This window comes from Epinephelus fuscoguttatus, linkage group LG14, assembly GCF_011397635.1.
Source record: "Epinephelus fuscoguttatus linkage group LG14, E.fuscoguttatus.final_Chr_v1".
In the NCBI taxonomy this organism is placed as follows: Eukaryota; Metazoa; Chordata; class Actinopteri; order Perciformes; family Serranidae; genus Epinephelus; species Epinephelus fuscoguttatus.
Window position 1 is genome coordinate 35,230,220 of NC_064765.1, and position 13,091 is coordinate 35,243,310.

General features: G+C 41.5%; 1 protein-coding gene across 1 annotated transcript in view; it reads left to right on the forward strand.

Annotated features, from left to right (window-relative positions):
• Positions 1-359: 359 nt before the first annotated feature.
• Positions 360-13,091, forward strand: part of LOC125900972 (coiled-coil domain-containing protein 85C-A-like) — a 62,663-nt gene continuing 49,931 nt past the window's right edge. The window contains exon 1 of the mRNA XM_049596313.1: positions 360-1,436. Coding sequence (XP_049452270.1) covers positions 761-1,436 — 676 coding nt within the window. The 5' untranslated portion in view covers positions 360-760. The remainder of the gene's footprint in view (positions 1,437-13,091) is intronic.

Consider the following 13,091-nt stretch of genomic DNA (forward strand, 5'->3'; position numbering starts at 1 on the left):
CACACACAAAATGATCTAAAAGAGACAAACAATAACTACAAACTTACAAAAAAACCCACACAAAATAACTTAAAAGAAACACAAAATAACCCAAAAGACTCACAAGATCTAACAGAGTCACATAACAACCACGATGGGGGACAAAATGACCACACACAAAAAGATGCTTAACACAAAACAACAAAAAAAGAAGCAAAGCCACCACAGCCTGTGTCTCCCTCCTGTGTAGGAGAGGTGGTGGGGCCTTTTGCACATCTGTGCCCAGGGGCCCAGTGTATCATTCGCCCATGGTTACAACCAGTGCCAGCCTGCCATAGCAGATACAGAGGATTTTAACTGGACACAGTAAGAGAGCTTTACAAGTGAGTAGACGGCTCTCCAAGTTGTGCAGGTGTGTGGTGCTGCCTGTAGAGGGCACTGTGTTACTCTGTGCACAGCGGGATAAGCTGACTGTCTCTGTCTCCTCCCATGCTTCTTCACTTCGAGGACCGACCGGCTCCAGTCTCCGGCTTCAGACAGCGTCTCATCGTGTCTCTGAGATGAACTTCTAACGTTAATGTTAGGGAAAGTGAGACAACCGGATATTCCCGTGTTACAGAGGAACTCATTTGCTGAAGTAAAGGCAGCGCAGCCTGATTTGGGCCAGCCGATGTGTCTCTGTAGCCCGGTGTGTTATCTGTCATGGATCTGCTTTTCATAATAACTTAGGCGTCCTAGAAGACTCTCTGATTATTAGGACAACATTAGAGACAGAGCAGAAATGGACGGAGTGAACGTGAGCCAGCTGTCCGACGAGGAGCTGCTGATGCTGGGGAAGGAGGATCTGATTCGGAGGCTGAGGTGGCTGGAGAGCCGCAACATGGACCTGATGCTAGAGCATGGAAACATGATGAAGGACGTGAACCGGAGCCTGCAGGTCCATCTCCACGAGATCCGAAGTCTCAAAGAGGTCAACCAGAAACTGCAGGACGACAACCAGGAGCTCCGGGAGCTGTGCTGCTTTCTGGACGATGACCGACAGAAGGGGAAGAAGGTGTCCCGGGAGTGGCAGCGGTTCGGCCGCTACACAGCCAGCGTCCTGTGGAAAGATGTCGGTCTGTACCAGCAGAAGCTGACGGAGCTGGAGAGCAGTCAGGAGGCGCTGAGGACGGAGAATATGGAGCTGAAGGAAATCGTCCTCATGTTGGATGAGGACAGGAGCGGAGCCGGCTCCCGGAGCTCCATCGACAGCCAGTCCAGCCTGAGCAACCTCAACTGCTCGGTGCCGGTTCGGGACGTCGGGGATGGCAGTAGTACATCCAGCACTGGAAGCGCCGGCAGTCCTGATCACCATCACAACCACTTACACAAAGCATCCGAGGGAAAGATATCATCTCTGAGGAGGTCTATGGACGACCTGTCCGCCCCTCACTTCCAAAGAGGAGATGGAATCAGTGGTAAGTGATGGGCTACTCAGATTTACCTTTTACTCCTTTAGGCTATAGATGATAACATAAAATATGTGATACCAAAATTTATCTTGCTCAGCAGATAGCATTGTGTTTCACAGCTAAATTCACTAAAGTGATCATAAACTCAACAGTTGTCATAAAGCAAGTCCGTTCTTGACCTCAAGTAGTCAGGGCAATTTTAGTTTTAAAGGTTTTACAAAAGCAATTCCAAGGCAAGGTCCACTTACTGACTTTCAGTCAGCTCTGTAAAGACTTCTCATTCTGTTGACTTACACAATTAGGCATCAAAGAGAAGTACTACAAGATGATGAAGACCATGTGGAAAAAAAGCAGTAAGTGGACTTTGAGTAGGGATTGTCACGTGAAACATCTGTCATGTTGACATATGTTAAGCTTATTTAATGAACAAATTGCCAAACTTCATGCCAGTGTTCATCCGTCTTTGATACAGGAGGATACATTTGAATATGAAGTGTAGATTACTAATTTATGTCGTGGCAATAATCATTTGTATTTCTCTAGAAAGCTGAAGATGAACCTATAGCTCTGTCTCAGAGAGAGGAAATAATGCTTGGGGAGTCAAATACATATGCTGGGTAGGGATGCACAATAGTGGATTTTTTGCTGGTATCCGATATCATCATATTAAGCATACATACTCTTATCATGATGGCCCACCAGCAGACCTGTAGTAGCATGCTTTTCAGTGTAATGTATTTATTTATTGTGCGAAATAAGAAATACCATGTTGGCTGATTCTGTTCATTTTAAAGCTGATATTGGCCGATATTATGGTGCATCCATAATGTTTGGAAGTCTAAATAACTAGCAAAATCTCTAAATATATTTTGGTTGTGAAAGTATGCCTGTTATTATAAGATAGGACATCTATGAACAGATCATATTTCTTTACAGTGTAACTTCAATTTCAGTAAAATTATTTTGGGTTAATATTGCCGAACCTTTATAAAGAACAACTATGGTCAGTGTTACATTATGAATATGAATGACCCACCACCATTCTCTATCAACTACAACGGAATCTGTTAAGTAACATACCAGGAGCATTCATCCTAAATGCAAACTAGAAAGTACAAGCATACAGCATGAGATTAAACCAGACAATACATAAACTTCTCATTCTTCCCTTTTAAGCACTCACTGTGTATTGTAGAAATTACAGAGCTTTCAACCGCATTTACGGTCTTCGTCATTGGATAGAGTTGTAATAGAGATAGAGTTATCGTCACATAAGCGGCAAAAAAGCTAGTAAGTGGACATTAATTCAAAATTAATTTTTCAAGCTGTGATTGTCATGATCAAGAACATATTTGTTGTTACAAAAGGTACAGCCTGGATTATTGACTGCTGGCTGCAGTACAGGTCATAAACCCTGTCCTCTCCATGGTTGTGGATAGGACATGGGCCAAACCTCAAAGTACACGTCAAATAAAGTTTTCCTAAAGATGGTTTGAGGTTTGGTTGTAACAAATAATTTGATGTTTGGAAGTTTGGACATAAGGAAGTTAGGAAAAAGACTTTGTGGAAATGACCATATCTCTGTTTTTGCTGCATCGATTTAGATCCTGTTTTTCCTTTTCTTTTGGTCCATCAGGAGACTGGCAATTTTCAGACTTCAATGCCAAATCAGTGGAGTGCTTTTTCATATTTTGCCAACTAAAGCCACTTGGTTAAGGATAGGTAAAGACCAACCGACTGAAATTGTACTAAATCAAATTTCTCAAAGTCCGACTAACACACCCAGATTAGGTTCAAGGTTCAAGGTTTCTTTATTAGTACCTGAAGGTGAATTTGTTGTGCAGACTGGAACTCAGCAATCCTAATATAAAATAACAGCCACGCCACAGACATAACAGTCAAATCGATCACACAATAGAATAACATTACAGTCATATTTATGAATATATATAAACATAGAAAAGTGCTTCAACATCTCCATGGATCCAACTAAAGTTAATATGAACAAGACTGTTCACTTTGTGGCCTTACTATTCAGCATTACAATTGCTGTGGGTACAAAGCTATTTCTGTACCGTTTTGTCCTACCCGTAGGGACCACAAAACGACAGCCAGAACGAAGGAGCTGGAACTCACCATGATATGCTTATATACTGGGACAAGGACAGAAGTCCAATTAAATGGCCTAGTTCACCTATAACTTTAGCTTGACTTTACTGTGCATGTAAATGTACCGAGTGACTGTTGTTAGGAGATGTGCACCTTGGCCTCCACTGTTGAAGTCACAAACACACTAGCCCACTTCCTGTACTGGCACTGAACATTGGTATTGGATGTAAATCATATGTTGCAGGAAATGTCCAACAGGAACATGATTCACAGGCTGACTAAGACCCACTGCCTAGTTCTTGCACCGACATCCGGGATCCTTTTGTTTAACCATGCAATGGTACATTGGTTGAGTACTCTTCTAAGATACTTCAGGTTGCAGTAAGCAATATGTCAGTGTGTCCAGCTTTCCAGTTAAACCAAAGGATTACTAGGAACTGAATGATCCTTTGTGCGCGGAGAAAAATCTCCTGCTTCTTATTACATAGGCCTACACAATGTAAGTCATTTAAAAACCTATTAGGCTACCTGACAAACAGCTTAAACACCTTGAAAAGTAGTTCATAGTTTAATCTTCTATGACTGAGGTGGAGTCTTCCAGTCACCTTGCTGTGTGCTCACACTCAGACTGAGTGACACTGTGTGGCCCAGCTCGGCCTTGTACAGATGGCCCGGCCCTAATTATTCAGCTCATTACGGATGAAGTCAGGTCTAATGAGGATTTAGCACCTTGGTGGTGCCAGCAGGACAGCACTGTAAGTCGCGTCAGCAAGTCATCTAGTTCAAAGCACAGCTGGAGGCTGGCAGCCAAGGTGCCAGTCAGCTGCATGCTCACTCCTGTCTTTGGCACATTCCAGCAGGTCAGTGTATGTTTTATGCAGATTCAAAGTGTAGATGGGGATCAGGGTTGCATTTCACTGCTTGGCGAGGCTCACATGCTACTGGCTTGTTTAGCAGGTTTGGCTATCTGAAGTCAAAACCTGCTCACTGACTCATCACCAGAAGGAAAAAGTGCAATTATGTTGCATTACAATGGAGCAAATTGGTGCACAAATATGATAATATCTCATTTACTAAATAAATGACAGATTGCTCGACATGTGACTTGATTTCATGTTTGGTTGATATTCTTTTCTTTAGTCAAGTTCTGGACTTACAGTTAAAATACAGAATGACATGGAGCAAGATATAAACACAAGGCCTACACTTTGCTTTAGTTGACAGGCTGATAAGCCTTTTGTCCACAGATAACGATCTCAAAAAACAGTCAGTACTTTGTGTAGTGTTGTGTTGTTGTGTGTTGTTGAATGCAGTCAGTCACAGTAATAAAAGATAATACTGGGACAGAATGCATCATTCAGTATTTGGCTGTTTTCCTTAGTGTTGGGCAGTATACATATTAAATCAATATCGTAATATGAGACTAGATATTGTCTTAGCTTTTGGATATCGTAATTTTGTAAGGGGTTTGAAAGGCAGAGGGCCATTTAAGCGAAGTTGTAAGGTTATCTCAATACTAGAATTTCTAACTTTGATACAGTTCCGCCTCATAGATTAGTCATATTGGCGGAACCTTTTTGGTTTAAACAGAACGAGGTGGCCTTCCGCAATGGGAGGGGCTGTTGAAGACTTGTGGGAGGAGCTGTTGATGATGCCGCATGTACGACCCACTGGCGGTGGATAAACAGGAAACAGCTGATAGCAGGAATTAGCGAACAGCTAGTAGCAAGAAGGAAACGCAAACCTGACAGACACTGTAAAGATGCGCAACTGGGGAGGCAAGGAATTGCGTGCCCTCCTTGTCATTAACCATGAGATGACGGGGATGGTGAAGAACGGGCCGTCCAAATCGCCGAAGGACTGACCAGCTGCAGCTTCCCTCAGAGTACGTCACTGTTTATGTTACACGCTCAGCCACACATTTTGTTACTTGCTCACGCCCCCCATTGCCCCGAAAAAGGCACATTCTGTATAAACAAAGTAGGCAGGCGGCATTTTGCCGCACTCCCCGATTTTGCTTTTATACTGCCAATGCTGAAAGATGACTGATTGGGCTTTCCTGCAAATTTGCACAATTTCTGTTTAAAAAGGGCTACTGGGAGAGAGGCGGGGTACACCCTGGACAGGTCGCCAGACTATCACAGGGCTGACACAAAGAGACAGACAATCATTCATGCTCACCTACGGCCAATTTAGAGTCACCACTTATTAGACCTGCATGTCTTTGGACTGTGGGAGGAAGCTGGAGTACCTGGAGAAAACCCACGCTGACACTGGGAGAACATGCAAACTCCATACAGAGGGGCTTCCCACCCTGGTGTTCGAACTCCCCACCTCGTGTTCAAACTAGCTGACCCAAAAAGTCATGTGCCACATATGCCAAAGGAAACTGGCATATTACAAATCTACAACGAGCTCACCTGAAAGCTGTGGGTAACAGCTTAGCCATCTTACAAAATATTATTTTTTCTAGCTTTTATGGCTAATGTTACTGCGCCCTGCTTGCTAACAAAGTGGGTAATTGTACACATTGGTGCACTGACTGTTAACAGATGTATCCGAAAGTCTCTCTTCCCTCGTACCCCACCAAAACTTTAATTGTGGATATTTCTCACTGAAGCTCCGATGCCAGAAAACAAGTTTTAGAAATGCCCTATGGGTACTAGTGTATTGATACTGCGGAATTAAGTTTTGAAACCATTTTAAATAGTTGGAATCGATAAGTATCAATAAATTGATATTTTTGTCAACACTAGTAACGTTATGTAATTTTATGAGCTTAACAGACTGTTCTAACTGTCCTATTGTTTGCCTTTACCCACTAAGGGTTAATGATCAAAACTCTCCTTGTGTAAATATTTTATGAAAGCACCAATAGTCAACCCAACAATATCCTCACAATACTGACAATACTAGTGATATTAGATTTTCTCCATATCGCTCGACTCTGCTCTTGCCCACAGTTCTTTCCAATATGAGTCAGATAACTGACTGACTGGATTTCCATTTTCCATCTGTTTGGGTCACTGTCTGTCATTTTGTTTTAATATGACTTGATGTTTCACATGACCTCACTCTGAATGAATCCTGGTTAACCTCATTTCCACTGAAGGAACATAAAGACCTGGTACTTAATATGTAGTTAATGTCACAGCTTCGTCTTTGTTTTCCACTGTTTTTGGGGGCGCGTTCCCAAAACCTACTTTCTGCACTGCTTATGAGTTGATAGTTCCCATGTACACTTCCAGGTTACATAGAGTAGTCATTTTCAAGATCATGTAACATTTCCAGTAACAAGCATGCTTTCCACTAAGTCATGGGATAGTGCGACCAAACACTTTTATTTTCTCTAGAAAGAATGGTAGGCTTGCATCACACAGTCTGCTCTCCACTAGATTCATCACCTGCACAGTCTTCCATCTTTTAATTAAGGGGAATGGGCCAGTTTTGAGAGCAGGACCAGCATCACTGGTCTGATGCTGGTCTATCCATTCAAAATGTCCTGCTTTTTAAAATTCTACGAAAAAGTAAGGCAGAACCCGGACAAACGCATCAGAGTTTAGGTTTGGAAAGCTCCAGGTCATGCACTGAACCATAGGCTGGGTTGCATTTTTATTTAGGATCAGATTAAATTAAAATTTTGTATCAATCACTGCTTTTGCAAATCCAGCAGAGATGTGTTGAGACATTGGTTGAGGGCAAATGCAGCATGTGTGGATGTTGGCTACAAAGATTTATTTCCCACTGCAGCATCTTGACACACCAGGAGGAAGGCGTCCATATGCATGGACAGCATCTAGGCCACTTTGCTGTGAGGGTGAAGGATTAGATCTTAACATAGAATATATTGCAACAAATAGAGTTGAGACAGTTTCAGGTTTTGCCAGATTGGTCGGGTGTAGGAGTTTAAACTGGTTAGATTTTATGCAAACTGGCTTAACCTACATTTGTCATTATGATAAAAGTTCCAAAAATACACCAACCAACACCTCTTAAGGCTAATAATGAACATGCTGTATCTTGTGTGTAATTTGTAAAAATAACAGATTTTGGTTTTATGCTTTAAGAGTTGTGTGTTGGAACTATTTCTTCATTAACAGTTCACCCAGCACTTCTGTTCAGTGTCTCTAACCATAGTGCATGGTTGCCAGATGTGGTTTTTGGGCAACCTCACTGTGATGGTAAGACTCTTGGTAGCTGTATACAATCCCTGCACCCAGTTTGTGTGCATCAAGAAATAGTTCCAGCCTGTAACTCCCCTTAAAAGCACAAATTTCTCATTTTTAATCTCTGTTTGTGTACGAATTAAACATTGAAGATACAGTATGTTAATCAGTGAGCTTTAGAGGTGTCATTTTTACTTTAGACAGCACCAGCCAACCCTGGATTAGAAGAATGCAGACATAATTCTGTCATTACAAGATGTTAATTTACAAACACATGCTCTTAATCCTCTTAGATTCACCCAGAAACATTAAACTAATGTTAACTACTTGTAGGGACAAGCAGCCTCCACATATTAATCATGAGATGATGAATGAACAAAAAAATCCTGCATATTAAACAGAAGAATTTTCTGATATGACTGAGTGAGAAAGCTTGAACTAAGTTGGTGAAATTCCCATTGGCTCGTCAAAATAGACCATTAAATGATGCACTCAGCCAAACAGATGCACAGTTAATCCAGAATTTCCACATGGACTGATGACTGTGTCTGCCTTTCCGCTGACAACATGATGTTTGAGAGTGTGTGTATGTGTGTGTGTGTGTACAGATGAATAAATACCAGGCTAGAAATTACCCTGAGTATCCCATCTCTTGTAAGAAGACTTAGGAGTAAACTATTAGTTGACAGGCTACATGTTGAGGATTAATTGTAACAACATTCTCCATATTTTCTACACTGCTTGTAATCTTGGTCAGTCTGTGTTTCCATATTATGCTTTCCCAAACACTATAAGACAGATTGATATAAAATTTGGTATTCATTATTCCCAAAGGAGGGTTCTTAAAGACTGGGTTCATACACACATACCTATATGTGTGCTGAAAGGGTTAATGGTCACTGTAATCATTCTTCCTGTCCATACTAGCTGTGAGCCAATAGCCTAACTGTCTCCAATGTAACCCAAAGCTAATATGAGGCCACAGCAGTCTGAGTTAGCCAAACTCAAATGGGAACCTTCTAAGTTAAATTTTTCTAGTGTATTTTTTGTTTGTTTGTCTCAAGCCCTTTACTACAGCTTAGCAAGGTAACACAAAGAGAGACTTTTGTACCAAGAAGACTGCAACTTTGTAAGAAACCCACTTGGTTTGGCTGCACAACACCCAATGTCGTATACCCTATTCCACCAAAATTAGTGTACTTAACCTGTTAGAAATGGGCGATAGACATCTTTCCCATTGCTAGTAGTCCAGAGCTGGCACTGCAGTAGACAAGTACTGTTTCATGTTTGCCATCATGAATGGGCTGGAAAACAGGTTAGTAAACAGTAGAAAGCAGAATGGAGGCTAATGAAAATGTTACTTAAATTTCTCACTAATTGAGTCTCACAAACTGACAAGGACGAAATTTTGATCCATATATCAAGCGCTGTCCAGACAGAGATGGATGGTATTTTGTGGCTGTGCATCATTGTATTGTGCTGGAAAAGGGGCTAAAATTAGCATGTCCACCTGAGTGTTATTTCCATCACTGCCAGTTGAAGCTGATCTGAGCTGGAGCTGATAAATACTCTCGACTTCTGCATTTGTCCTGGGAGTGAATGCTAATTGTAACTGTTCCCATTACATTCAAAAAGCCATATGTTAGCAGGGTTTTTGTCCAGTGGGAAAGGGGCTTTACACTGGAGTTGCAATATAGGAAGATCACTTCACAGCCAGTATGCAGAGGAGTGATTACAGCAACAAAGAACTCTTAGTAATAATAATTTCCACTTTGTACACAAGAAACATGTGCAGAAATCAGGAGCTCCATTGATAGAACATGTAAGAGTAAAGCCATCCCATAAAAGGACAGCAGCATTGTTGCAAAACCTTTAAAACTATGTCGCCAGGTAGAGGTGTCAGAAAATGAAACTGAAATCTTCAAACTGATTGGTGCTTTTGTCCTTTTTTGGAGTCACTCTGCTCTAATATGTTTTACATTGTATATTGACATGGAATTTACTGAACACAGTCATGCTCCCCAGTGGATTGTGGGCACTCAGTGAGCGTTCTTTCCACTGTCTTCAGGACAAAATGTCAACTTTCCATACAAGACACTGTATTTCATAATTAAATAGGGGGGTGCAGGGAAATATGCTAACGCATTCCTGCTACCCAGAGGATGAACCCTGCATAAGGAAAAAAAATCAGAAGTACAATGTGTGTAAGGGTTCCTGAATATGTTCTTAACAACCCAAAGAAAAAAAGAAGCAGCTATCCTTGTACAACTCCTCCTGGCTTAAGACTTCAACTATTTTGATAAATGGATCTCTGCATTTGTCAGTAGTTTAGTTCAAGCTGGTGAACAAGCCTCAGCTGTTGGAAGTGTTGACAGTTACCCTCACAGTAAGAAAAGCTTGACCCCCAGTGAACTGACAGGAGCCGAACTGGGAATATTTATAGGCCATGACAAATGCACTAAAGCAACTCCCCTGAGCTTTCCTGTGGAGTTTCTCCCCATCTACCTTGACGTGGAATTCAGGTCAGGAGGGTTAGAATTTGCAGTTTCTGTTACACATAGTGATCATTCCATTCAGGGATGGTGAAAAGGTTGGTATGTGGTTGTTTCTCTAAGTTTTAAAATTGCTTCATGGCTTCTGCAGCAAAGCTCAGTGCTCCATGTGTTTTTGAGTGCAAATCAGGTTTTTAAACCACACCCTAGTTAACTGAGCTGATTTAGTTATTGCCAGATGTGATATAGCCTACTCGTGTGTTGTGTGGCAGTTAATTGTAACCTTACTTTACAGTTCAAACACAAAGTGAGTTCAAACATGACATGACTAAGTGTGACTAAGCTAACTCACCATATGAGTTTCTTAAAGGGAAATTTCGGTTTATTTCAACCCGTCTCCTATCGTCCTAAATTTGTTTCAAGTGACTAGTGACATAAAAATTATAGTTAGCATGTTAGCCGTTAGCCTAGATACAGCCGGGGCGCACAGTAGTGTCAGACCTGTTAAAACGTAAGTGAAGGGGCAACCTTCAAGTGCAAAGTTAGTCCACTAAACAAGCTTTTTTTCCACAAAGACCGCCTCATATCGTTAGGATAAATGTCAGAGAACATACAGAAAACGACATGTAAACGTGTTGTCTTACCTTACCGATGTGGTGCCATGTTTGTTGTTTACCATTTAGCTAAGGCTGCAACCGGTCCCATTCCTTGCAACAGAGGTATTCCTCTTCTGTGGGCACTGGGGTACAGCATTCACAGGTAATGTTACACCACCAATCTCCAGAGCTAAATCCTTCCAGCAGCCATTCCTCCTCTCTCGTCCTCTACCTGTTGTGCCTCTCTCTCTCTCTCCTCCTCCTCTGTTCTTCAATTTCACGAAGCTCTTCGTCAGTGTATTCTGGCTCAAATAAATAACGGTGGCCATCGCCTCTCGATGTGGAAAGCCTATATACTAACATTCCACATTTAGGTGGTCTTCAGAGTTGTCTTACCTTACCATGTGTTTACCGTTTACCTCTGCTTCCCAAAGCGCGGCCGAAATATTGCGAGAACAAGCAGTGATCTCATGCCGTGCCTGAAATCTCACGAGAACAAGCAGCAACAGCTGGAAGGCAGAACCGGACAGTAGCCTGAAAAGTTCATTCATTTATTTTATGAAAGATTTATAGAATAATGGCTGACTTTTTGCCAGACTTCGACTTTGTGGAGGAGGACTTTGATTTTGCAGAGTTTTATGGCTGCCCTTATTTATTTGAGCCAGAATACACTGACGAAGAGCTTCGTGAAACTGAAGAACGGAGGAGAGAGAGAGAGAGAGGTGCAACAGGTAGAGGACAACAGAGGAGGAATGGCTGCTGGAAGGCTTTAGCTCTGGAGATTGGTGGTGTAACGTTACCTGTGAATGCTGTACCCCAGTGCCCACAGAAGAGGAATGCCTCTGTTGCAAGGAATGTGCAATGTCCCTGTATCTAGGCTAATGGCTAACATGCTAACTATTATTTCTATGTCACTAGTCACTTGAAACAAAATTAGGACGATAGGAGACGGGTTGAAATAAACCGAAATTTCCCTTTAAGAAAAACAGACCCAAAGAGGATTGCAGTGCTGGAGTTTGTGGGGAATAACAGGAGTGTGTTCAGAACATGCAGCTACTACAACATGTAAGTCAATAAGTTTAGCCTTGAGCGATGTGAATATGCAATCCTGAGCTTTGGTACAGTACAGATAGCAAAACACACTTTTTTTGCCATGCTGGTAGGATGGTACAGACTAAAATATCTCAACTCGTGGATGGATTGCCATGAAATTTTGTATAGAAATTCATTATCTTCAGAGGATGATGCCTTATGACTTTGAGTGGCACTCATGACTAGTGCCGCCATGAAGTTGGCATTAGTAGTATTGAGTGCAATCCCCCAGGACCATTGCTGGGGTTTAGTTTACACAGTGGCCAACGTGGAATTACAATGTCCAGGTCTGTCACTTGATGTCACACGGCCCAAAAATACTTTTTCTTATAGACTTACATTGTAAAAGAGACACCTGTATATCAGTGGATACATTTTTTAGTGCCACAACTCTAAACTGAACGCTAAAATGACTGGTTTCAATAAGAGTAACACTAATGCATATATTCAGTGAACTCATAAGCTAGAAAACTCTTTTGGCTTATGTGCTGTGCGAGCCACTCCATTGGAATGATGCCGTCTTGGCATCTGATATCCTGTTATTATCAAAACCCATGCTTGGACCCCATAGGTCTCCAGTGCGCTTTCATGGGAATTAATGGGGCCATGCCTCCAAACGCTGTATTCACCTCTCTTTTCAGTTGACTGAATTGTCTGTTATATGACTTGCTACAAGGTTCATGTTCCCCATATGATGAAGTGCAATAACTTTGGTGATCCTCTGACTTTTCATCTAGCACCATCATCAGGTCAACATTTTAATTTGTTTGGTACATTAGTTCATGACCAAATACCAAAAAACAAACTCAAACAAAATAAAGACATTCTAGTCAGCCTCAGTTGTACTTTGTGTTCATTGCCAGTAAGCAATTGTTAGCATGCTAACATGCTAAATTGAGATTGCCAACATAGGAAACATTATACTTGATTAACATCTGCATGTTAATATTGTTGTTGTTAGCATGTTAGCTAATCAGTGGCTAAATCAGTGGGGTTTTTTTAGACATTAGCATTTAGCATTTAGCTCAATGCAACATTTAAATATGGCCTATAGACTCTAAGTCTTGTTTGTAACTTAGTCTGGGAAGTTTATGCTTTATTCCTTTTTGTTATGTAATAAAACAGGCCAAGCAGCTCAATTCACCAGTGTTCAATGGAGAATTTCTGTCAGAATAAAATACAAGTTAGAACAGGCTTTGGCAGCCT